The sequence below is a fragment of the Varroa destructor genome, unplaced genomic scaffold (assembly GCF_002443255.2).
Source record: "Varroa destructor unplaced genomic scaffold, Vdes_3.0 BEIS01000006.1, whole genome shotgun sequence".
Classification (NCBI taxonomy): domain Eukaryota; kingdom Metazoa; phylum Arthropoda; class Arachnida; order Mesostigmata; family Varroidae; genus Varroa; species Varroa destructor.
Genome location: NW_019211459.1, coordinates 15104147 through 15131670, shown reverse-complemented (window position 1 = coordinate 15131670; position 27524 = coordinate 15104147). Strand labels below are relative to the sequence as shown.

The window sequence follows — 27524 nt, the reverse complement described above, 5'->3', positions numbered from 1 at the left end:
ATACAGTAGTAGCAATTTATAAACCTAATACTATGAAAGGGCTACTTTGGTTCGGGGGTGAGAAAGGTGAGATACTCGAGAGAAATAGGCATTTTACGGTCCTCTCTGCACTTAAATATCTTAGAGGAATAATGCCTATTAATGTTTATGTATATATGTATATATATATATATATATATGTTGTCTCAATCAATGCCAGACAAATAACTCTTGCAGTTGCCTGCCACGAGGAGCCCTCTGGTGTCGCGTCCTTTTTTCAGGCGTCTTCTAGACAACGCAGGGTGGGTGGAAATAGCAGCTTTTAAAAAGAAGCGCCACTCAAAGATATAGATTAGTCCCACGGTCTGTATAGCACAAGCAAGCATAAATGGTGTCCACCCAAAACTCTCAAACGATTCATACGTGTTAACTAGTGGTACTATGCTGCACCTAGTAACATCAATAGAATAATATTGATTTACATATTTTTATGATCAAATTATATCTGATTCGACTCGATTAATCGACACAGTGGGCTTGGCAACTGGGTCCGTTTATTAGACGGGTCGGTAGTCGGTCTTTGTCTCTTCGTTCCTCTGGTGTTTCTTAAACAATGTCGGTCATGATTTTTCTGTTCTCTAAATGATTTATCTTCCCTCGTCTCAATAAAAACTAATGTATATCATACGTTATTAGCACTAACTATACAATAGCATGTTTCAAACTCGTCGATTGGGTTGTTTTGAGTGGTCTCACTCGCCTTGCATGCTTAGATAGGCAAAGGATGGTAAGGATCTGTAGGTTACAAGTAGTAGGTAATAGCAGTGACTTGGCATCGGGAGAAGCGCGGTAGACGGCTGGGTACTACGATGAGGCCGGAGACCTCAGGAGTGTTGCCTCTGCAAGAATGGTACCCCACCAGGAAGGTTGTTGCGTGAACTGCTTGGGACCAGGGGGTGCGCTTACTGAAGATCTTCTTCGTCGTCATTTTTCTTTGCTAACTAAATCTGAACCACACATACGTCGTGTGTGAAAGCAGGCGCTTTGCACACTTAGTATTCGACAAAAAAGATTTAGCGACCTTCGCCTTGGATGGGTTCCAAACCGTCGGTCTTTGTTTGCCTTTCGAGTTTCTCAGATCAGCTAATAGCACAAAAGCGAGCATTTCTCTGCTGCAATTGTCTTGTCCAGTGGATACAGTTTTGCTCGTTTTGGGTCATCTGGTGCTCTGCAAATTGCACTAATTAGGTTTCGCGGAGGGAACGTTAAGTTTATATCGTTACGCTTCGAAAAAGCTACGGATACGCTGGCTTACAAGGCTTGTATAGGCTTCACGAATTATAAAAATAGTATTATTAGTTGCAGAATAAAACTAAGCGCCTATATTTTCTAGGCACGAATTATCTCAATTATATTTCATTGGCTGAAGGCGTTCGGTGCGTTGAATCGGAGGGTTAGACAAGGGTTTTTGGTTGAGGTGGAAGGGTGAAGTGCATTCAGGAACGACATGGGCACGGTGTGGTCAAATCGGGATTAGTGTCATGTTCTTCGGATGAAGCATTTCGCACAAGCTCACATTGTGAAGGAAGGGGCGTTTCAAGGCTCAGGCGTTGATCGGTAGAATGAGCGACCTTGCTACAGGGTTAATAGTAACCTCTGCATTACTTTGTATCTTTCTGTTGTTGCGGTTCTTCGTCTAATTCCTGCTAACTGATGCTGCCCTTCAACATGTTCAACATCAATCATCGGTGAGAATCAAAAGGCAGTAAAGCCATTTTGCTTAAGCGCGTCTGACCACGTTTAGTTTGAATATGCCTATGGCGTCCCGGTACTGAAAGAAATCCGATTTTTCTTTAGGGGGAATAAGCATGGTGTTTGCCAGCCCTATGCAACACGTAAATTCACTCAGAGTAATCACTGCCATCCACATATTGGAACTATAACAAAAGGGCAAATCGTCTTTAGTTTCGGTTAGTATATAAAAATACTATAGCTATGATCGAAGGATGAATACGATGTTATTTTCCATTCTTGAATCTACCGAAACAGCCGTCGCCATAACTGGAAGGCCTAGCAGAACGATAATCATCAGTTGCTTTTGAACGGCATCATAGTTATACGGTGTGTAGGTGCTTGTGGACTGATAGCGGAAACTGGCTCATGGCAACCGTTCATGCCAATAGATGTACTTTCATAGACGTTTCTGTTTATCACGTATACAGTTTTGGGCGTTTTTTCATTTGGGTTCCGTGTGTCGTCTCAACACAAAGACGTATTGATAGTGTGTCGTCTTCATGAATGCCTGAATTCGTTCCGCGTTTAGCAGAATCACATTCTAGTAAAACAGCGAACGCATACCTTTCGCTTCATTTATATACAATTTATGTATTCGAGTGTATACTTTTGTTAATTTAGTTCGATCTCAATGACTTAAGGCTCAGTTACTGCTAATGGTGACTTCATTCGGGGCATCGTATACACATAGGTCAATCCTCACTGGCTCGACTTTGAAGCCAATTCTCTATGAATCTTTCTTGTGTAATCTACAGAACACTATAGATTGAGGTTTTCTCGAGAGAACTACGTATTTCCACCAATGTTGTACTGTTAGGCTATTGTGTAGGTATTAAAAGGCTCTCATCCATTCTGCCCTTAGATTGTATAGAATTGTGCATATATTAGGATTTACATATATAATTCTTCACTTACGGTTTTTGGTCCAGGAAGTTGTATTGTTTGTTTTCTTGTTAGCTGTTTGTGTTCTATCGTACGTTGTAGGTAGACACTTACGTCTAGGTATAGTCTGAATTTGTGTTGTATTTGTTTGGGTTACCAGGACACGGATTTACGCGGCTCAGGGACCTTGCTTAAGCTGGACGCAGGTACAAAGGACGCACTCCTCTATTGACATGAATGAAACTATGCCAGGACTTCGCCTTACCAGCAACGAGTCGCAAGAAGAATGAGGCATCCAAGTAATGCAGGTAACAGAGTTGAATCACCTGTGACGGTACATCTACGAAGACAGTAATAACTACGAGGACCCCCGTATGTGCCTATGAAATGCTGTACAGCTCATAAGCGATGGCGCTTATTTACGCCATAATGTCCGTTTTTCGCCCCTGCACTCAAGTGGCGCGATATAATGGTGTCAAGTAATGCGGCTTATCTGCATCTGTTTTTGCCCTTTGTTTAAGTATTCAGTTCATACCTTGGCATCGTTTTTGTTATCTATCTTTATTAGAAATACTATAGATGGTTTTGTATGACAATCTCAGATGAGCTGTCATTCCTTATCACTTACTTATTAGGCGTGTCGAATGCTTTTACAATATCCCGTGCGCGAACCGGCCGGTATTGCCCTGTTTGTGCATTATAAAGTAAGAAGTATTTGTTTGTCTGTCACCTTATATCTAACCTTGTCTTCCACGCTTGCCAATTTATCTACCAGCTAATTTAAGCAAGGCATGTAAGGCTAATATCGAAGCCCAGGTAATCACCGACGTTCCCATCTGGCCCTTCGAGGCTATGTTGTATGTATGTATGTATGTACTTCTGTAAAACCATGATACCTCGTCTAACCATAATACTAAACATTGTACATGTAACCCTCCATCGATTGTATAAGCCCGTGGCAATACTTCTACTCTTTTCATTTTCTCTCTCACCACTCAGAATCGATTGTAACGCTTACATATAATCTATATAGATACGTACGTTCATAAATATAATAATAGATTTTCTTAATAAGTAGAAGGTTTTTTCGCGAAGCAATGCTTTGTTGTGCTTGCAGTAGTTATTATGATAATCGCATTGGTGTTTTGTCATTGTTGGATTTGACGCTGGTTGTGTCTATCGGGAATCTGGGGTGCTTTTCAGGGGGTGGTTGCTTCTGTGTGTCGATTCTTCTGTATTGTTTATAGTTGGTTAACTTTTAGTAATATCATATTGTTGTACTTTCCTGTTTGCGTCACTGTATGCACCGACTGTGTGTATGCACGTTTGGTTTTATTAGATACCAGAGCAGTGCACTGAATAGTCTCACCGCACGCTCATCCATCGGCTCTGCTTTTTCTGTCCATATCAAGGTCAGTGGAGGACTATAGTATAAGTAATTCTCTTGTTATTCAGATCATTACTATGTCAGTCTTAGTAACACGAGTTACCCTTTTTATGTAGCAGCAATTTCTATACGCAATACGTTATCAAAAATCACTTTGTTATTTACTGTGGATTCCTCAGATGTTCAGACCATTTTCTACAAGTAATCCGGAATATCCATGTCTATAATACTTTCGCTATTAGTTAAGAATCAGGTTCAGAGACAGAGACGCTGCGTGTCGGATTTTACTGTCACGAAGTCTTTGTTAGCCGAACCAACGGTTGGTGAGCTTGGGGGCGAAAGCCCTTCGGCATGGGATGCCGCGGCTGCATGGATTCCTGTCTCCAAATATCAACAATCTACTCTAATCTGATCACTCGCGCAGATTCACTAGTCAGATTTCTGCGGGTGAATCTGCCGATTCCTTCTGCGTAGCGACGGTCGTCGCCGGCGCAGGGACTCTGCAGCCCGCGGTTTCCCCAGGTTCCGTGTTAGCGTCCCCAAGCGCCCTCTCTTTTGGCGCTTCTTGTGGCTTATCTACCGGCCGTTCGAGTTCCGCCGATGACAATGGCGCGTTAGCTCGAACCGAGACGTCCGGCGGACCGCGCTCCGTCGCTGAGGGCCCTGTTAGAGCAGGCAGGAACGCCAGTTGGTTGTTCGACCGCCTTAATAACTCTTCCAAGGATTCCTCTATCTTTGTAATTTTTTGCTGAATACGACTCATCTCTATTTTCAGGTCAACGCGCATATCAACAATGTTGGTAAGCACCTGGAGAGCACAAACAAGCACGAACGTATTTAGATCGAGTGAGTATTTGAAATTGACGCGACTAAGAAAAGGCAGCATGATCTTTGCCGTAATGTGTCTTCGCGTTAGCTTTATTTTTATTATGGCTATTACAAGAACAGTACTCCGGCTGTGCAGGATAATTACACACATTTAGCATGATCGTCTGTAAGAAACTAATTCTAGATAAACTTACTTGTTGGTATTCTGTATGAAGTCTGCTGGCTTCAATCGTCATTTGGCCAGCCCCAGGGGGCACGGGCAGCGCTTTGACAGTTGATGCTCCCGCACTTTGTTCTGAACTGAGGGAGCATGCCTCACCAGCCGATTCTTCTATCGTCTCATGACGAGATCCGGCCATAGATTTTCCTAGGAACGTAAAACAGAAGTTCAGCATTAACTTATGTACCCGCTTACGTTCTCAATCTACCCGCCCATATCTAGGTAGCATGGGGTATTAAATCAGTCCCAGCTGATCTGGTCTTCAGTTAGAGGCGTTTTTCAGTAAAATACAGCGGTTAACATCATATGACCTGATTGGATTGCGTAACATTTTTGTATTGAAATGGCTTAATAACTATGTGCGGCATTGCGAATATAATAATGATAGACAATGAAGTATTGATTTTTTTTCTTTATATAATTTAACAGCGCAGAGGGTTTTTTACTAATGTAAAAGCCATTGCTAGCTTTACATAGAGATTACATTAAGCAGTTGTTAAATTGTATCTACTATGTGAGTTAGACGACTACGAGTTGTAGATGGCTCGTTGTTTTTTTTTTGGCAATCGTAAATTGTCCTATCTCAGTAGCGAAAACAGTTATCAAGAAACTCTCCGTTTAACAAAACTGAATAGGTGTTTGGTATTATCCAACCGTTATGCTACGGTAGCAAACCATTACGATGCGCTGAACATCAATGTGCTATTGTATTATTTAACAAAAATGATAATAGGGCTCGTGCGTGCCAGGAAAGCTTATAAGCTCGAAAGAGCAATGTTTCGGACTAGGCCCGAAAAAGCCGGCCTTTCTCTCCAGAAGCTTTCAACCAATGGTATAGGCGCTCACGGACTGACCATTTCAAACAGTTACTGGAATACACTATATTGAACATCATATTAAAGACTGACGTATGTGGCATCGAGTTTAGGTGCCTAAATCAGTACGCAATCGCACCCCATTTAGAAAATCGGAGCGCTGCTGAGGGCTGGGAGAGCTGAACTTGCTGGCCGCCACTTTGTCCAGTCGATGTCAGTTGACCCACAGGGGCAGCCGCTATCTTTTGAATGCCGGATTTCATCACGTTGCCAGTATCAGCATTCTCCTGTAATGAATAGGAAATGACACAACATGGTGAGAGGTTCGTGTCAACGGAAAATTATTCTCTGGACATTCAGTGCAAAGTGTGGTCTTATATAATCCTTACTACTTGACAGTCAACATCATCGTGCTAAGGGACTTTAATCGCAGTAACTCAAATTGATGTTTCGATAAAATAGGTAAATTAGCCAGTTGATCAGGCGTCATCATACAAACAACTTCCGTCATGGTTTTCATTTTTATACTGCTAATTTTCCTCTTGTTCGTTTTTAGTAATTGTTATCTCCCTACCTGCAGATGTTTCGTTTTATAAAGTATATGGAGCGGTTAATACTGCGGACTCATGCGGCCAGAAAAAGCTCCTCTGTCCTCTTTTGTTTTTGGTTTCAGGATAGCACCAAAATTCTAACAATACGTTGTACTAATATTGACCCCCTTCCCTCGCGCGGCCCCTTTTTGCCTCAGTCAACGCTTTTAGTCTACTTTAGAACTTGTGGCAATTACTAGAGAACAGTTATCTGGGAGTTTGCTCTTTCAAGTCGAAATATTTAACTTAGGTACAAGCGAATAAACGTTTCACTCTACGGAGATAAATCGACCACGATGAAAAATGCCGTTTTTAGATATACATTTTTTTAAATATATTTTTCCATATTATGGCAGCATGCACAATAATACAAATAACCGCTAAATTGTCTCGCTTACGTGAGTGCAAAAAAATCGACTAACAAGTCAATCCTTTTCAAATTGATAATAATGGTCGAAAGTACCTGTCGGTATATTAGGCCTACCCCCCCCCCCCCCCCCCAACATTGCCGAGCAGTCACCCTAGATCCATTACGTTATACAACATGTAAGCTGTACATTTTCCCTACATACTTTGTTAGTAAAATCAACTTGTTGCTGCGCGCCGACCTGTTGCTGTTGCACCGGTTGCTGAGCCACAGCTGCCGGTGTAGGCGTATGTGCTGTAGAGTCTTTGGAGTCTGATCGGAGCGAGGCCCACCGGGACAGCTTAGGCCCCCCTACCGGCGGGGGTTGTGTGCCCGTAGGCGGAGTAGAGTGATGTGCAGCAGGGTGCAAGCCACCCGCTTGGCCGGGGGGCTCGCTCACATTAATCGACACGTTGCGCTGGGGTAGAGAGTGGGTTGAGGGTGGGTGATGGACTGCTGGGTGATTCGAAGCGGGTGTTTCTCCGCCAGCTGGAAACGATGCCGCCATGTTGCCTTTTTCGAGGTCAATCGAAGGCGGTCTGTGCTGCTGGTCTACGGTTGAGGCTGTACGAAGAAGGAAAAAGAAAACAACAACAGCAACAGGAACACCGACAACAACAACGACGACGGAAGCAACAATAACAAGCCACAATGAGAAGAACAGACAGCAGCATAAGGTGTTGTAATGAAATATCAGGGTCATTCATGATTATAGCTAGAAGGTATCTTGCAAACTTAGGCCTGGCATTGGGTTAGATTTAATTGCAAATTAGTTAGAAACCAAAGCGGGTAAACATTGCCAGCAGTAGCTGTTGTTGACCCACTCATCTTAACTTTTTTTTTGGTCTTAACTATCGTCCCGATGTCCCAACTCTGCTTAGGGGTTAACTCAGACCACCTGATGCTCGTTCCAGCGTGCACTTACCTTTGCGGAACTTTGAGAAGATTTTTCGAACAAGATGATCTTGGCTCAATTCTTGGAGTGGTTCGTTCTTTCTACGTTCCGCAAGCTCCTTTTCCCTCTTCACGTCGGACACTTTCCGGAATATCAACCGATGACGGAGGTTGTAAGTCAATAGAAGATTCCTGGCAAACGAATTTGCGAATGCGTGATAAAAATTGAGAACTTCGAGCAGTTTGTCTCTCTTGATTGAGTGAAGGTCGCAATAGGTAAGCGCTCGTACGTTAGCGCAGCTCTGGCCGATCGTCGGCTCGCGCCAAAAGCAGTCCCCGAACACGTCCCCCTTCCCTGAAGAATCAACCCACAGCGTCAATGGTCCGACAAGCAATGATCAGACCGGATAAGTTGTCAATATAAATCTAACGAAACTAGTCAGCTAAGATTGATTGAGTTACTTGACTACTGCTGTTCAACTCGGGGAGCTGATTAGACTTGACTGATCGATTGCCAAGGATACAGTTACGATGATACATGCTACTTTTGAAGCCTTCGAGTTTATGTTTCTATAATCCATTACTATAATAGTTTACTTGGATGCAAAGTCCTTGTTTCGTTAGAATTATTTCGCTCATGCTGCTACTGACCTAGAATGGCAACGACCTCTTCGTCTTGAATGACCTCGAGGCTGCCGGACACCACGAAGGACAAGGTATCTATTGACTCTCCGGTGTGGTAAAGGAGATCACCAGGCGCCGAATGATCCATAGAAAAATACATGGCCAGCGCACGCAGACACCCGTCCGACGCGAGCCGGAACGCCGGATGTTCGTTAAAGACCTTTCTGTTTAGGTGTACACAGATGTCGGCCGTCATGTCTTTCGGGCAGTAGCCAAGAACTTTACTCGTGTCGATGCCCCGGGACATCGTCCATGTGGACACGACATAGTCCATGACGCGCTCGCTGAGAGCCTTCGGCACCTCGTGCAGCTTCATGAACTCACGCACGTTATTGAGCATCTCATGGTAGCGAGCCGTGGCCGAGGTCATCTGCTGGATGATTGTCGTTACGTGTCCAAAGATCGTGGCATAAAGTAACGCGCCTATCACCATCATACAGATTGTGAACACCTGCAACAGAGCAAATACTTAGAAAGAAAGCTACGAGTGCCAAACTAATAATAAAACTGGTATCGATTTTTGGCAAATAGCAGAATAAACAAAAGAGCCATAAAAGGCCATCCCGGAATATATCTAAGATCGATTAGTCTTCTATTTTTCATTTCCAAAACGAAGATTAAAATAATTAAAAACATTTTATCTGAAGTATTATGGGTCACATCAGATCGGCGTTCACATCATTTGATAGCTGGGGTTCGGCGGTAGTAGATGTACTAAAATTGCTGTAATGCCTCTGTTCATATTTAGGATGATCAATCGCCTTGAAGATGAGTGAAGTTCGCTATATTTCCAATTCTATAAGAATACAGGTACAGATGTTGATTAGGCCTAGCAGAGTCAACACCAGCCATCAGATGAAAGGGCCCAAAGATGGTTCTGCCACTTTAGTTCAATGAGTCTGCTTGTAAAAGATGACCCTCTCAGTAATCGATCAGTTCCGAAGGAAAGTTAATAAAATACTAGCAAAAATACGTAAGTAGCCATGACATCCCTAAGGCATTGAACGTCTTTTAACTAATTTAAAAAAAAGCAGGGTACAAATAAGAGTCTGATATTCGACTGCCACACGAATCGACGCAAAGGGATTTACTGCATGGTACTTTCATCTGTGAAACCCTAAAGAAATGCAATGAAACCAGTCCATATTTAGAGTGCTTAATCACCGACAATTTTGCAAAGGAACCTAGTCCCTATTGACGTCAAGCAAGCTAGTGCCATGTATTTGGTGGAGCTGGAAAGAATCGTGCCTTATAGGTTACGGCCGCTTGACGATTCGGGCCGGCGCGGAATTAGGAACAGCCGATTCATATCGGTGAATAGGAAACGCGCTGTTTTGCACTATGACAATGCCAGATCACGTGTGTCTTAGCTATCAGCGGAAAATTTAAATAACTTGGGTGGTACATTTCAATGTATCCGTCTTACAGGCCAACCATCAGACTGTGCAGGACTTCTTCAATAGTGTAATCTTAATGGTGAGATGCACAAATCACTTGTTATTATTATCATTGGCGAAGTACGACCAAACGTCGTCGTTCAAAATGGCGCATATTTACTCTTGTTTCATTATTTTCAACTGTGAAAAAATACTTCCTTTACTTTTGTCTTAGAAACGGCCAGCATTTTGTCGACAAGCTTTTTCATTACCTTCTCATTGTCGGTCTCCGCGGCGACGTTGCCGAAGCCGACCGAGGTCATGCAGGTCATGGTGTAGTAAAGGGAGGTAACGTACATCGTCCCTCGGGCCGGGCCCCCCTTTAGCTCCACCTTCTCTCCATTGTAGCCAAATCGGAACTCTTCTTTCGTTGTGTTCGCCAACTTCCATAGCCAACTGAAGGTGTAACCATTTTCAGCGTCGCTACGTCCGATCGAGTACCTATGAAGTTAATTGAGATAAATGTAACGTTCGACGAACGTGACGTCAGCCAAGTAAGGTTAAAACTGGCCCATTCTTTTATATATATATATGCAAGAAGATTCATCGGTAGCTTAGTTTTTAGCACGCAATCGACGGTTACTAAGATCTTGGACGATTTAACCTGACTGAAGGAAAGCATATTAATTTCATCTATCAACGTTATTATCTATGTCTAATACAATATATATAGACCTACATGTAGTGCACGCTATCGAATGCTAAAGCAAAGGACTTACCAAATGCAAGCGAGCCAATGCGCGACAAGCATATAGAAACATAGCAGCAGGATTAACATCGCAGCACCGTATTCTAGGTAACGATCCAGCTTACGGACAACCCGTCCTAGTCGGAGGAGTCGCACTACTTTCAGGGCACTGAACAAACTCCCGATGCCTTGTTGCTGCAATTGAAATGAACAAGGCAAGAAACCCATAACAAGCGAGAGAGACAGCTCGACAGGTTTAGCTAAGCAGAGACAATGCAAAGAAAAATGCTCTCTTGGAAACATTGTGGAGAACACATAGAAACTCGAAACGAAAGAGGAAAAACTCTTTCAACCACCGAAATCAGCTTGGGATCAGTTGTTAACGGTTAAGGTATAGATTATGCGGATAATAACAAAAGCAACTTTGTTCATTTCTCTATAGATAACAACGAAAATTCGTATATACTCTATGCTTAACAGTTACGTTATGTTTAGATAGACGTTTAACCTGCATATAGGCTTCGACCTGCGCTCATCGATACGTGACGATAGGTACGACTGGGGATGCAAGAGGGGGTGCAGCTTATGGTATTGATTCTATTCTATTTGACCTTAACTCATTTCCCGCAGTAAAGAACATTACATACGGACAGGTGCACAAATGGGCATTGGGTTTGGGTCGCTTATCGATAGATATATAGCTGGGCCATGTTACGCAACTGGCGGGCACCGCCCCGTGAAATACATTCGAATGCGGTGGGTTGTTGTTGTTACAACACACAAATCAAATACTATGCATTGGATTTAACATAAATTTTTTACTTACATCTTCACTTCCATCAAACGCGTTGAATACGTCGTACGGTAAACAGGATAATAAGTCGATGGTGAACCAACTTTTGAGATAGTTCATTCGTATGATCTTTGGATCAGAAACTACTTCGCCTCCAGGACCTGTTACCCGCAAAAGAACGTGACCGGACACAACGATTATACCGAAGGTATCAATCAATCGCTGATTTTGTTTCATTCAAGGTAGATTCAGGTCTGACTATTTTGCAACAAAATTTCCATAGCAATCTCAGTCACTGAAAGCCATTTACGATGCTCGCTCAATTATGACAGAAAGTAAATAAACTTATACTAAAATTAATCGATCTAGTTACCTATGTCTTATTTGATTGCTTCATAGGAAATCTAAAGAATAAGCAGGGGAGACAAGGTGGAGACAAGCGTGTGCCACGCTTTTGCAGCAACCGAGATAATCGCAGCTAGTACAAATTCAACCCAGCTTACCCACAAATGTCGTGTGGAAATTAAGAACGATGTCGATAAAGAAGATCACATCGACGATAGAGTCCAACACGAGCAGCGAAACGTCGTCTGACGTTTTATTCTTGAACGCAACGTTGTATGGGACCATTATTGCCGTGTAGAAGGTCAAACAAAGTATGATCCAATCCCAGATCGCCTAAAGAATAAACCCACGAAAAAGGTACGAGCAGGAGGTATGTGCACATAGAATTTTGTTATCTGGGTTATTATGGGATAATTTGAGGGTATTGTGGTAAGTAGTAGTATTGTTATTAACAAACGGCCATTGGTACTGGTAAATTTAGACATAAGACATAAGAACGGTGCATGCGTTATTTTCCAAATTAGAGACGTACTTTTCTCCAAGTTATAGCTCTGCTACTATTCGACGCAGATGCAGGTTTTTTTTTGCGTTACGGACCCTAATCGAGTTTGACTACGTGTCACCTTGACAGAGGCCACTGGGTTATTGAGCGGGTGTGTGTTATCTCCCTATGTATAATATATAAGTATCCCATTTATCTCCAGTTCACCCGTTTATTTTTTGAATCCTTCACAGGCCGTTAATCACTTTAATTATTAGGTTATTCTGTTAACTGATACATTCAGAGATAATCGCTCATTTACACGTAAAAATACGGTCCATGTGGAGCGAGCTTATGGCCGAACATGTGCGAGACAGGTTCGGTAGCACGTAGTCCTGTATAGCGTCGTTGAACAAAGTTACGATAATTCTAGTATTCGTATATTCACATTCACTCTGCTATTATAAAAGCAATATTCAAACATGTCCTCTTCCTCGATTCCTCTTTCCGTTGAACTTAGTAATATATAGACAGTAAAATAATAACAATCACCCTCTTATTGCTCAGAAATAATGATTGTTGCTACACACTATCCATTAATACATATTACTAAACAAGCTTACTGCCTATTTCCTTAATCAGTTTACAGCGAACCACAAACGTTTCAGAACCTAAACAAATAATAAATCAGCCTTAACATAGCATAAACACCTTCTTTCTCTCTGCTTTGCCCCCCTAGGGCATTTATCATAAGTGCACTTCACTGCTGTTACCGCCACTTAGGCTGTTTTTGTGACTGGTGTCTCGAGCTGCAAACGACCTAGAGCGACCTGTTGCTGCTTGGGGGCCGGCAGCTCGACAGGCAAGACTGCACTGAGCGAAACCAGCACGAAAAATTAGAGTAGAACAGCGGCTGGTATGGTACTAGTAACATGGTGGTAGTATGCCGTACAGAACAAGTAATTTCTTTTTTTCCTTACATTTTCTTTTCCATTGCTTCTATTGCTGTTAGGCACAGATTTGACGTAAGAACGGTACCACCAGGCCCGCAGCGACTGATAGTGGTTCGTTTTCCATCCTAAGCTGATCCCCTCTTCCACACCTTGCGATGGAACAAAAACAGACGCCTGCGCTACTAGTTTGCTTCTAGCGTCGTTTACGGCCCCCCAACGGCCCATACGCAGTCCTCACGGGCATTATTATTCACCGTCTACTTTACGTACTGTCACCGGCACGCTGTCGACCCTGCTATTGCTTTGGCGACATAACTTCTTTTTGTCCTGTCCTTGTTCAGCTACGATAGTCGGTGGCCGTTCCTGCGGCCTTTCTTTCCAACCGCTTCTGTTAATAGCGGCTTTTAATTCTCTTTCTCAAAAGTTTGTTCTTTTTCCATTGATTCGTTGATGCCTTGTAGCCAAAATACAGCCATGGAGACTACGTTTTGGGGATTATGCAGGCGCACCATCGAAATTTCTTCCCGGGCAGGCTGAAAACCGCCGGACTCACAGTTATTCTAGCAACCGCGACCAGCACGGCACTCGCCTTCCGTCTGCACTGTTGTTAATCTTATTGTTGTAGCAGCTTCTGCTATCCTCGAAGCCACTGTCGTTCAAGAGTAGAGACTCTACGTGGAAATAGTTATTTTTTTCTAGCGTTCCTTGCTTCTAGACAACATGTGCTCTTATAAATAACTCTAATAAATATAAAGAAATATGCCATTGATCCTACATCATGTAGAAAACCGTATAGACGAGAAACTCTGAAGCTCGGACAATTTTCGATACATGGAAACTTATTGGGGAATGAGTACAACTGATCACTAATTTTGTCAAATGCTTGGGCATACACTCACTAACCCGTTGAGCCCTTTCGAATTCTCTTCCTTGGCCCATAAAATCTAACACGAGTTATTTTTATTTCGTTTTACCCAGCTCGTATATTGTGGACAAGCGTGTGTCTAGTGTAGCCTATGACGAGGCTAGATGCTGAACACGCCGCCTCTATTTGATTGTTATCAATTTTTGCTATTTCGGTTAAGTTGACGTTTTTTCTCTGTTTGTTTCGTTCTTACCTTAAAGGCACAGTAGTGTAGCAAAATATGAGGGGGTGTCTTGGGCGCCTCCTGGCGGTACTGCGGTAGCACCTCTGCGTTGAGGCTCATCATGTGCGCGATTTGCGATTGCTTCGAGCTGTGCTCGCTCTTGATGGCAACGGGCAAATGGGAGGAGAATTGCACCAATACCGATCTGGAAAACAACAGCAGAGAAACCAAGCAACAGATAGCGACACATTTACATGAATCGAGCCTCTTCGAAGCTGTCATTTGTGGAGGGAACGGTTGATGCTGTGTGACGAAGAATGCATGGTATAACAAAGCGATGAACTGTTAAACGGGCAGTATCGATCGCTTGGGTCTGCCCGTTTCTTTACATTTGGCTACACGCCGCTATGCTATCATGTCCGCATGGCAACAAAGAGGTTCTATTTAGAAAAAACAAATCCAATACGTAGAAACGACTATACGTTTTGTAATGATGCTGAGTTGTAATGGGCAAAATTTTTGTCGTCATATTGAAGCTCCTCCTGCAATTGTTGAATGATAAAACTAACAAGATTATTTGGCTTTTAGTATTTTTTCTATGGAAAGTAATATACGAAATCCCTATTGCGATGTAAGATGGAGTCTTTTTTGTGTGCCTTAAGCTGAAACAATCAACGAGAGCTGCCGTACAAAAAAATCAAATGATTCATAGGAATGTGCCACGCCTTGCTAAGAGAGGATCTTCGTTAGTGCATTAGTCGATCCTCCGAATTATAATTCTGTTTAACATTGTTTTTCTAGCTTATTCAGATGAATCATTGCTGATTCAGATGAGTCGTTCGCGTATATCTATGTGAAGAATGATACCCCAACAGAAGCGTAGAACTTGTATAAGTTAAACCCGAAGAGTTGTTTCGTGTAAAAGGGATATGGAACGCGGGATAACAGATGCGCGGATTAAACTACTCCCGCTTGTCATGCTGTTCGGTTACGGGTAGCGGGATCGCTTCGTCACACTGTGCCGGGGCCACTTCAGAGCTACAAATTTTATGGAGATCCTTTCATGTGTCGGATAAACGGCGGATGTGAGTCTACCTGCTAAAAGAGCAGGACAGAGCCAAGTAGATGCAACTGCGCTTCCCCAATTATAGTCGCGAACAGCAAAAACAGTCGATACCCAGATGCGTGTGGGTGACGGTACTGTCCACGATGTTTGTTCTTACTGCTGTCTTCTTCACGACCAGTTTACTCACGTAAGATTTCGTATCCATATGTTTAGGTACATCTCATAGCCACACATGAAACTGCGTTACAGGCGTCAAGCCTCTACCTTTTATAGCGGTAGCTGTATTTGACAGTAACGGTCATGTCATCCACTCTATAGTGAGTCTACCGCAGTACTAACATTTTATGCCAAAGAGAGTAAGTGGCCGCTCGCCACCACATTTAGAGCAAGGTATATATATATGTATATAGTAGTGTTTATTGTCTGTATATATATATATAAACAATGAACAAAAGACTCCGGTGTAATAATACGAAAAACGGTTTGGGTATGATTTTGCGAGGCCGTACGAACCAGTAGGACCAGTCAGGCTCGTCTGCGTGTAAGAACGCATTCAGACCGTAAACTATTTGCTGTCGCATAGCTGAATCTACGTTTTATGACGGCGCATTGTGGTTTTAAGCTATGTCAATTGCCATTAACTAACTGGAGTTCCGAGCTATCCATTTTGCTCTGTCAGGCAGCTGAGCGGTTTGGAACATAGTGACATGAGTCAGGTTTGCCAGCCCAGGACCCAGGTGATAGCCAGCCTGCTTTCCAATGGTTCTGTCATGTAGCGGTTATTTAGCAACTGTCGTAATTCTGTTTTGGCTGACCACCGTGAAGCCGCCTGATTGAGATTCCCCACAATTACCCAGTGCTACTTACTCTTCCATTGCCCTTCACCACTGGCTTGCCTTAATAGGAATCGACAACCCGACAGAACAATATTTGTTCTACCCTTCAGGACGTAGACCTCAGATCATTCTTTTAGGTTGCCAGCTATAATTTCTGTTCTATGCTAAAGATGGCGCTGAAGGAAGCAAAAATTGCTAATCTTGATTCTACAATATTAGACAGACAAAATAACTACCGATTGTTCGATTTTCATTTAGTTATCACCATTATATTCGCAAGCATGACGCTCGAAGGGTTTTCTTCTGCGAGGACCATAATTCGAGGATCATAATAAAGAGTCGATGGTACTTTACCTATATGGATTATTTGGGGTTACGTACTTGACATTGTATGGGCTCTGTTATAAGGTGAATACGCATATATTTGAAGAAAGTATTCGTCTTATGGAGACGCTTTTGCCAAAACAAAGTAAAGAGTGAGCAAAACACAAATAAGAAAATAAAATGTGGTATATATAACATCGCGAATTCAAAAACACGTTCGATTAGAAGCGTCTAGTGTTACCAATCTGATATCTTCATTGGTTCTACAACATTGACATATGCTGTTCTGGGCTTAAGCTGATATTCGATGGGGATAAAGGTGGCTTATTTATGCTATAGTAGACTCTTCAAATTTTTCTTCCTGTTCTTCACCGCCGGAGGCTTATGTAAGGCCTAAGGAACGAGTATTATGACCGTGCCGCTTGACGTTTGCGAGTTGAAACGTACAACTGATACACTTATGGGGCACCGACATACAGAGGCCGTACTACACGAATATCGGATGTAGAATGTCAAGCTGGGAAAAGCTCTAAATAATTTTACGGGTATTGTAAGACTGTAATTTGTTCGGGCAATTTATGTTTTAACATTTGGGTTTCAACAGCGAGTCCCTGACATGTGTGTTTGTTAATGAGCATAGGCGAATATATAAACATATAATTTGCTGTATGCGCAATGTCTCAAACAAAACCGCCTCAACAATTATATACAGTAACTATTATAAAAGTTGCGGTGATCCTGAAAGCTTATTCGCGCAATACGACAAGCCGAGAGAGTAAAAAAAAAAAACTACTACATAAAAGTTAATTGTGACCACATATATAATATGCATCCTGTCAACACAAGTTGTTATTTAACTTCGTAAAAATATCGATTGTCATCATCAAAATGCTTCCTGCCAGCGGCGGAAAGTCGCCATTGAGAGGTGACATTATTTAAATCAGTTCTCGAAGCACCACGAAGCACTGCGTCATCTGATTGTGTGCAAAAAGTTAGAAATTGTTTGACAAATATATGCTGCCAAACTATTCGAAGTGTACGTCTTCCTAGCCGACTGGACCATTGAATGTAGCCATTATGCAGATGACTAGAAAATGGTTAAAGTTCGAAGTGTTGCCAAAATTGTCCACATATCTTCGGAGGTTGTATCCGTTGCTGCGGATACTGGCGCAAGCGTCCTCTATTTTGATACCAATGCACACGACAAAGGGCTGATAAAATCCCGAAGTATCTCCTCGTGCCTGCTCGGGCGCGTGTTTCTTTTCTTCAATAAGGTCTTAACAGCGAGTAAGTATCTGTTGTGTTCAACATCTCTACGCTAATTATTGGTGCCATCGAAGCTGGCCGATGTTGTGGCCACCACCCAACGGAACGCCGGGCAAATGGGCGATGTAATAATGGTAACGTTTTTTTTCCGATAAGGGGTCGGGCACTGCATGTCTCATGTCCTGTACCTAAGAACAAGACAAAAGAAAAATTTCTTCGCCCGATTCTGCCCAGCGTTTCAATATTTGTGCGGGAATGATCGACGGCGGCCTATGATAGCCAGTCGGTAGGCAAATGACAGTTTTTGTCCTGTGGCGGTTCGCAGTCACACTTTCTCATTGTACACTGAAAATATTATTTGTTTTCTTCTTTCATCGTGAGTAAGGCCCTGGGCCTCACTCGGTTTCAGTTGGCATCAGTTGTTCGTAACAACGGTTTTTCAAGGGACGTTCTATGGAAGCGCGCAACGTTTCCCTGTGATAGAAATAGGCTGCTGCCAAAAAAAAAAAAAAGAAGAACCTTAAAAAGATACCAAGCGCAGGTTTTGCGCAATGGCAGTGCGTTGCGGTCAGCGCGGAAAATTCCTGGGGGAAACTGCTGTCCGTATATGGGATAGCATGCGTGGCTAAATAACTTGCGGAACTGCTAGCGTGTAAACGCGCAATGCGGATTATAAGCAAGGTTTGTCGATTTTAGATTTGTGCATAACCTAAAGTGTGACTAAGACTTGAACTAGCAACAGAATTGGCCTTACGAATTCGTCGATCAGTTCAGTTCCTGAGCTGCAGGGGCAGGACAGAATAAGCATCGTCTCGTATCCCAAGTGTGGGCGGCGTGAAAGCTACAAGTTGCCACGTCAAAGCTCAAAAACTACTGATTTACGTATACAATGTCCAGTATAAATTAAATCAATTTTAAAGATTTTGACAATCATCTGGAATATATACAGCTTCAGTGCCCTTTTCCCAATGATCAGGTGTTTTCCAGAGTGTACAGTGTTTTTACAGTGATCCGATATCCTTGGATCAGACTTTTATGTTTGCTGGTATTGAAAACCGTTGAAAACGTCTAGTGCTAGCATAATCATATCTTATTGAACACTCAGTACACTAAAAAGTTTTTTCAAAAATTCAGTGCAGTGTTTACCCAGAAAGTGCAAAAATATATTCCAAATCCTTCATGAACTCTTACCGTATACATGGTACACAGAAAGAAGACACTAAATCATTCACGGTTACATCTGTGGTACAGCGCGTTGTCAGAGCTGTACGAGCTAAAACAATGGAACCTTTGTGCCACTCAGTGTTCAGGACAATCGTATATTTACTGCGTATGTATTATATATCTGCGTACGTGTACTGTTCAAGCTGAAAGAGATGATCCATTGCAGGACTTTACTCGATACTGTCAGCTAACAGACCAGCTTCCCGCACTTTTCAGCGGCAGCCTTTGGTCTTGACGGGATTGGGCAGAAGGTATTTTGGCTAGGTCTAGTTGCAACCAATCAATTCCATAAGAGAGTTTCCACTGCTGAGACTCGCGCAGGATCTCTATGGTTTCTTTGTTTCCATGGTCTCTTCAGGTACGCTGACATGGCTTGCAGGGCATTTTAGCAGCTCACAGCCTCTTACAGGAATAAAAATGCAAGACAATTTCGCTGGCTGAAATGGAGGACGCCAAACATCAGCATTAACAGCCGGTTCCGTTTACGCCATCTTAGAAAGTCGAACGAACGGATTCTGTGGGCCTATTAGGCCGGTTTAGTCTTCATGTCGTGGAGAATGGCTTCATTTAATAGCGGAGTTGCCTAGGTGATTATTACCACCAATTACAGGAATCGATCGCCAATTAACCTCACCAAAAGGTAATTGCCGGGATTAAGGAAAAACTCTTTTAGCTGTCGACCGCTGTCCAAAGAAGAATAACATTACCCAGTTGCGTCAGAACGCCAGAGGTCACCAAAAGAAGACGGAGCTTCTTTGACAATATTCGTAAGACGATGTGACAAAGTAAACTGCTGGAATGGAGGCCGCTGTCTTAACAAAGATAATCGACAAGGGTCTGCTTAAACCCTATGGCACACAAGAAAAAAAGGAACGTTGGAAACTTATTTTTAGGATACGCGAATTTCATAGGATTCGAACAATGGATAATAAGTATTTAGAGGTGAATTTACAAGAGGGCTCACAATCGAATCCCGCACAAGTCCACAATCAGGTAAAAATAACGACAAAAAAGTTTTTGTTGGGAAGAGTTAGTCCTTTTTGTTACCTGCCAATTTTTCTTTCGTAAACTTTACCTCACCGCATACGTATTCTAAGTGTGCCTGATTTAGTACTTTCGCCTAGAGGAAAATTCTATAATAAGTCGCAATAATTATTATTCGCTAACAACAATCACAAACGCTGGAAATACCCACACTTTTACTATAGCCACATAGAACACAACACAAAACCACATAGAACTGGTGATAAGGTTGATAAAAGGTGATATCTAGAATGTTGAGCACCGATCTATAGTGAGTAGGGCATAATTTCCATAAAATAATAACAGAAATAGTTTTCCGGCCTATTTCTTTCCAATTAGTAGTCACAAAATGGTCGTTCTGGTAAACGGGACCCGTTGCAAGTGAGACTCATCTCGTATTTATAAAACTGAAAGACGCCGCGATGCTGAAGATGAGCGTCAATCGAATGGGCAGAAGTGCGCTAACTTCAGAAGTTCAAGCTTCGATGAATAACAGCCGACGGGTGGCTCTTACCTCTCTGAAGGATAATAGACCGGTTCACTATGAGTAGTTTAGCGCCACTCGAACGTATGGCATTGCACTGCATTTGTGGCACTTAAATAGATTTTAGAGGTAGGCCGGTAAATATTGCCCAGACTCTTCTTTGCAGAGCACTGATGATAGATCCATATGCTGAGTTCTAGGTATATTTATACGATTGCTCCTAATTATACATTTACCCAATTATTCAAGCGCTCCACACCTTCCTCTATCATTATTTTTTTACTTATGAGTTGTCAACGGATATATAAATGCGAATTAACAACTGTTATTTTGACGATGACAAAAACCCATGACCACGTACAGGAAGAGTTAGACGGTGATTTTTTCAAATAATCACCTTTTACTTAATGTTCTAACAACTGTCTACTACAATCGAAATCTAGGGGGGTGCTTTAGCTTCATCAGGATGCTAGCCTTCTTCGCACTTAGGTTAAATACACCTTTACAAGGCCAATTCTTATACTGATCCGAGACTGGATTATCAAATAAAGAATACCAATCTGTAGTATTTTGAGGTTCTCTATAGAAGAAAGAGATCCACAGAACTATTTCCTTATCAATCTTAGTTAGTATCTTAGCTTGATTGTGATTCTGCGTGAAAATGAATTTAAACGATGCCTAATTTTTCTATTTTGTATTCTGCGGAATGATATTTAACCGTCATTTTGCACGCACCGACTTCTGGTGACGGAGCGTGCGAGGCGTGCGAACTTCGACAAACCCGCCTTCGCTACCTCGTCGTCCAGAGGTTGCTTCAATGCGGTGATATCTCGGAACGTGAGAAGAAACAGCACTACGAGATCCTTCTCGTTTTTGATCGGCGCTACGTGCAACAATAGCCAAAGTGGACTTCGGTTGCGCTTGTACAAGAGAATCTCCACCTGCCCAAAGAGAGAGACAAAACAAAAAAGAAATTGTTACTACAATAAGCCAGGGGCAAACCTTTCTATCTACTACCTGTTCTGCCCAGAATTGTTATTGACATTGCCTGACTCGTCGCGTCTGTAGGACTACCCGTACCTAAACAAAAATAGACGGACGACACTCGTTGATTAAAATCGCAGTGTCATGGGGTGTTCTGGACTATAGGCATCCACATCGGTATAGACGCCTATCGAGGGATGCTAGAAAATAACTCCTCTAATTTAGAAACAATGAGCACACATTGTAATTTCGCAATATGAATCAGAAATTCACTTCAGCTAAAATCCGAGAACTGATCCAGTCTCTACCTACTATAAGCTTTGGGAAGTACGTATCCGTCTAACTGCTGGCTACTATTAATTGCCTCAGATGTTGACACAAAGCCGGAAATATTATCTCTCTACAATTAAGCGTTGCCGAAGGTATCCGCATAGCAACTCTGAACGACTAATCTCACAGGAGTATTTGTGAAATCTCTATTTATGGTCGTAAAATAGATGATAAAAGCAAAAATCCTTGACGTAGGAAACAATTTACCGTTATTGGTAAGCTTTTGCTTGTTTCGTCTCGGTGTGTTCACCCAAACAGACCGCATAATGTCAAACAACGTAAAAGTCCCCAAAGGACTTCATAAAAGCACCAGCCATCTCCTTTTTCACGTTAATGCCTATATGTATATATATGTATATATATATATATATATATATATAACGCAAAAACTAGAAGTATATAGAGAAACAAGCGTTGTACCCTTACAGCGGTAACGCATCTACCGCGGTACGTAACAATAGCATCCAGCCTACGTCCGATAAGGGTTACGTACATTCAGTTTTGTTGCAGTAGTCTCCACAGTCAGACACTCTGGAAGCACCTAGTCAGAAGTTGTTCTATGCTAAAAACAATTTCAATTTTTAATCAATCTCACTCGTATTGTCACAGAAAAGTAACATTTTCGAGCTGACCTTTTTTCACTATGTGAAATGTTTGTGGGTTTCTGCCCATAAATATTTTACATAGAGTATGTCTATGGGGTACGAATTGTTCGATTTCAAATGAAAAGTCCATTAGTATCTGACGTAGACAGACGGAATAGAAGAGGCACCTAGCTATTTGTCCATATACCTCGTGCACAATAGGGATCTGATCTGTAGTGAACAGATTCAAATGCAGCTTATAACTTGAGCTCGGTTATTTATTATAGAGGTGAATCCAATAAGCGCATACACTCATCGTACACTTGCGTGCAATGTTACGCTGTCAGAACAATTTTGACAACAGAATTACAAAGAATATATGCGCATCACATTAGAAAATATAAAACAAGCTATAATACCCCCTTCGTTTCACTCGAATGAGTTGTCGGCGAACGATTGAGGTTAAGGTCTTTGACGATTGCCAGCAACCACATACAGACTGTCGCAAGCTATAACATACGTTGCCAAATGTTACCATTTAGACAAAAGGAAGAGATTTGTTTCCCAGCAGTATTCCTGCATGGAACAATCGTTCAACGCACTCCACAAAAAGACCTTCACAAAACTGAATAATCCGTGACTTATATATAGCGCTATAGAGACGTACATGGCATTCCTATGAGTAGTTTCTGCCGAATGCCATCTTACAATTTGTGAACTAAGCCCCTAGAACGACCCACTGTATGTGCTTCATTGTGAGCAGCTTTTCTGTATGATAATGGCTATGAATTTGGATTGGTTCTGAATGGGTCCGTTTCTTATATGTTGTATGGCCGGAAAAACATTAACAATTTTCAGATACATTTCTTTAAGACGACGTATCTCAGATCGAATAAATCTGACTGCGATTTGGCAGTAATAGATGCGCTAAAACAGCTAGACCGAATTCACTCATACAAAAAATCAAATTCCCTGGGAACGAAAATGAAATTTCCGTAAAAATTAATTTTATTGTTCTTATTATATATATATAATATAAATATAATATATTTTAAAATGTCATGGGACAAAACCACAAACGCTACCTAAACCCATGAAAAACTGTGTGCTGTTTACGGCCAGAATGCGTTATCGAAAAAAGAAAGAAAACACAGCCCAAAGGCTTTTACTTCGGAAGTTTCGATACAAAAGATGCTCCTCGTAGTGGCCGAATAATCATCAAGAAAGTTGATGAACTTACTGCGAAAGCGGAGCAAGATCGAACGTGAGTAGCCACAAAGTTGCAAAGGAACTAAACATACATTTTCAAAATGTTGTAAGTCATTTTAAGAAAGCTGGCTACAAAAAGAAGCCCAGTGTTTGGGTGCCAGCGAATTAGCGCGAAGGAATCTGTTCGATGGTAGGACCGTCTACTAAGCTCTACAGAAGCCTAAAAAAATCGAACTATTTCTCAAGTGGCTACTGACGATGAAAAATAGATCATATGCAACTACAATGCGCAAAAAGGGTCCTCCCTAACTTATGGCCTACTTAGGGTGACGTTAAAGAAGGTGACGCTATATATTTGATGGGATTGGAAAGAAATCGTGAATTATGAGTTGCTACGGCCTGGCGGAAAGAACAAAACAAAATATTGAAAGAAAAGTACGGGAACTAATGGACAAAGCTTCTTTTTCTATAGTGACGAAGCTAGACTACATATATACTTAGCTACCTGGCAAAAAAAAATTGAAAGAACTTGCATGGGAAATTGTAGTACATCCTCAGTATAGCCTAGATCTTCCACTACCGGACTACTGTTTGTTTCGGTTCGTGTAGAATTCTCTTAATTGAAATAATTTAAGTTCAACAAATTGTCTTGGTCAAATTCATTCCATTAAGACACTGTAATTAGAAGGATCCAAGGGATCAACAACGTTAGCTTCTTGGGGATCCTTTGGCAGCAAGGAACTAATATATTAACTCGGCTACCGATCGGCTGCCACCGCGTGGACACTGTCCTCGTATAGTATGCATCCTAAGGGCTCGACAAGAAAAGTGCCGCCATCTTCATACGCAATATTTTCCTAAGGACTCAAAAAAAAAAAAAAAGGCTATTTTAGCCCCTTAACGTGAGGACGTTATTACGATAGTTAAAAAGGAACCATTGCTGACTACTACGATTAACAGCTTGATGCGTTTTATTAGTATTCTTAGTTGGTACTTTTTCTATTCTATTTTGCAGCACTCAGCTTTGCCCTATGCCAGTTGACATCGCCAAGAAGCGCGGCTGTATTTTCTAAATCCCTATGCAGTAGCTTGGGTTAGAAATGTAAAGTTAACGTTTGTAGAAAACATAATGAAAAGCAACGGCGACAATCACCCAGCTAACGCCCGACCGTTGTCCAGCGAGGCATGACTATGCCTAAAAGCTTCTTTCGTCCATTTTTTTTGCCTAGCTTATTCGAATAGAGTTTCTTTGACTGCTAAATCGTTCAACTGCTAACGGTTTGTTTTCTCGTTAATCCTTTCCGCGCTGTGTTAATTAAGGCACATTGACAGATATTTAGATTGCTTCTCTGTCCTAGCTTATGTTCCAATCTTTCTGACGTGTGTTACTTCATGCCGGCTTTTCCTTATCACATTTTAGTAGCGGTCGACTTGTAGAGCAACAGAACTAGCATCAAGTAATAGACTGAAGCGTTGGACCACATATCGGCTTCGGATCTCTGAGCGGTTCGGAGCTACGTTTCCATCTTCTACGCGTGACTGTGCCAGTAGGGATCGTGCCCGTACTGTTGAGCCGACCTGCACTAGATTGTGCAAACCGCAGGTAGCGTCGGGCATATACAGGCTCAGCTGCCTTGACCTGTCTGTCATCGGCCTTTCTCTAAGAGAAGGTGTCAGTCCTAAGAAACGCTCCGTGAGTATATATATATACGGTGTTTCTGTGCATATGAGTGACTTTAGGCATATACTAAATCATGGATACGTCCTATTAGGTCTGTGTATTATTGCTATTGCAAATTAGGTCAGGCAAGTAGCCTTTAGGGCATTAAGCCTGTTCTGCTTAGCTCTTCTACTTCTCCGTGTCAATTCAACTAATCTTAACTCAGGTAAAGCAGGATTGCACAGGTACAAGCTTCGGCGGTTCTATAGGTCCGTAGGCATAGAGCCTATCAAGACGATTTATTCATTCCAGTCACTCCTAGTGTGTCCGACTGATTCAACTTCTATCAGCTAAACCGTGGCTTGGATGAGCCACCTTGAACTGCTGTCTCAGAAGTAGCAGGCCGGACGTACAGGTCACATGCTGAGGTAATTATGATGGTGCTCGATCAGTGTGTTACCAAATTATATGTGTGGTTAATTATTTGCGATATTATATAAAATTGCCATCCTGAGATGTACAGTCGACTCGTTCGTTGTTTACTCGTAGCCCTTTGCTGCAAACATAGAAATTGATCTATTCCAATGATGTTGTAAAAGCGTTTCATCCAGCTTGACCAAATACATCAAAGCGGCTTCAATCAACGTTGGGCAGAAGTAGTTATTTAAAGCCTACATGTAGTATATTTATTATGATAATAATATAATAGGGCATAGGGATAATTTGTGTGATTAAAAATGCATCTGGATATTTTCTAAAGATTTCTACACACGAAAGCGTTATTATACTATGAAACGTTCCTACCACGAACATTTCTAGCTTTTGATGTCAGTCTCGTAAATTATTCGTTAGCGGTATTAATATTGCTACAATCTGCCAGGTTCTTGACCCTGTTTGTAAATAATATATGTAACACTAAAAACAATGGTAGGGCGCTGTATGAGAAGATACCATAAACTTGTTACAACTATTCCAAAATCTTACTATAGTCGTTGTTTTGCGGTTTGTGAAACTTAGAAAAATAACGATTGAAAACAAGTTCGTAATAGTTAACTATGTCGCGTATGACTATTTCGAGTAAGCTTGTCATGCAGTAACAATGATGTCTATATACTAAAAGATATCAATCACTTTCAAAAATTGAGTTTGGTCGCACGTTTGAGCAAAAATATATTTTGACAGATGCTGAAAATTACTCACAAATATCTGGGCGGATGGCAAAGGAATTTGTTTACCAAACAAAGTTTTATCCTACTCCCAAGTGAGGATTTAAAATCCAGTACCAGTAGGCTGTGTTATGCTATTACTTCAAGGATCTATCATCAAGCATCAGTTAAAACAACTTCAGTGCCCGTAGGGAATAAAGTAAATCTTACAATTTTCGCTTCCAATACTGCTGTTAGGAATTCTATGAGATGACTGGCTCGGCTAGTACGAAAGTGTATCTAAGCCCCCATTCAAACCCAGGCCATCATGTATCCCGCAAGTTTAGCAGGCGAGCTTGAAAGACACGCCGTGGTCTGACCCAAACACATTTATATATTATTCAAAAAGAACCATGTTAGCTCTCTTTTGTTGGGCATTTATTAAAACTTTTTCATAGAATCGCTACTTGCTTCCTTGAGATTCTCCATTTGAAGCCTTTTCAGGTTATAGGGTATGGCAATCTATCACCGTATTGGCCCGGTTTCGTAAGGTCTCAACTACTCTCCTGAGGAAAGGTGCAATGACCTTCCATTCCTGAGCCGTATGCATTCCGTACATCATATCTCCTTCTGTTACTCCATGTTTTTCTATCAATGTGGACTCCCCCCTAACAACGAGGGTTATAGAGGTGTAGCACCGTCGAAGCTCTGTTCCTATTTTCGACTGTTTTCGATCGGGACTTTGAATTTGCGATAAGTGCAGTGATCGCACTGTCATCAGCAGCAGAAAGCTCTCACCGTTGACAATCTCTACGTCATTCGGCCACTCTAGCACAAGCATTTTTCACAAGAAACATTTACTTTTCACAGGAAAAAAACGTACGTTCGTGAGATTTGCATAGACGGAGCGAAACAGGCTGTACCCGTTCTACGTGTGGCACACTTACCTTTCTATAGCCTCTTTTACTTTTAGACTTTTTAAACAACTGGAAGTGCTCGATGATTTAATCGTCTAAAACCAGGCCAGCCGATAACTTCAAATCAAACACGATAAAACCGCATTGCCATCTGACCGTGGCACGATAGTTTCACCTTCTAGCCGGATACGTATCCGTTAACGAACGAT

General features: G+C 41.9%; 1 protein-coding gene and 1 long non-coding RNA gene across 4 annotated transcripts in view; one reads left to right on the top strand and one right to left on the bottom strand.

Annotated features, from left to right (window-relative positions):
• The first annotated feature begins 2823 nt into the window (after positions 1-2823).
• Positions 2824-25679, top strand: LOC147754903 (uncharacterized). Of its 3 annotated transcripts, XR_015330082.1 has the most exons (9): positions 2824-2963; positions 3995-4067; positions 4818-4888; positions 9908-10409; positions 10712-10994; positions 11476-11604; positions 11796-12098; positions 25014-25286; positions 25566-25679. It is a non-coding gene; the product is annotated as an uncharacterized LOC147754903 (long non-coding RNA). The 3 variants fall into 3 exon arrangements; XR_015330081.1 differs by lacking the exons at positions 25014-25286; positions 25566-25679 and adding an exon at positions 3431-3512 and having other exon boundaries at positions 2852-2963; positions 10334-10409; positions 11796-11924; XR_015330080.1 differs by lacking the exons at positions 10712-10994; positions 11476-11604; positions 11796-12098; positions 25014-25286; positions 25566-25679 and adding an exon at positions 3431-3512 and having other exon boundaries at positions 2852-2963; positions 9908-10135.
• LOC111252632 (potassium voltage-gated channel protein eag-like) overlaps positions 2956-27524 on the bottom strand; it is a 95472-nt gene continuing 70903 nt past the window's right edge. Inside the window, exons 3-14 of the mRNA XM_022810852.2 lie at positions 21222-21427; positions 14294-14468; positions 11900-12074; positions 11430-11557; positions 10635-10798; positions 10128-10356; positions 8447-8930; positions 7827-8150; positions 7104-7465; positions 6045-6192; positions 5065-5237; positions 2956-4850 (exon numbers count right to left, since the gene is read on the bottom strand). Of these exons, the coding sequence (XP_022666587.2) occupies positions 4476-4850; positions 5065-5237; positions 6045-6192; positions 7104-7465; positions 7827-8150; positions 8447-8930; positions 10128-10356; positions 10635-10798; positions 11430-11557; positions 11900-12074; positions 14294-14468; positions 21222-21427 (2943 nt within the window). The 3' untranslated portion in view covers positions 2956-4475. The remainder of the gene's footprint in view (positions 4851-5064; positions 5238-6044; positions 6193-7103; positions 7466-7826; positions 8151-8446; positions 8931-10127; positions 10357-10634; positions 10799-11429; positions 11558-11899; positions 12075-14293; positions 14469-21221; positions 21428-27524) is intronic.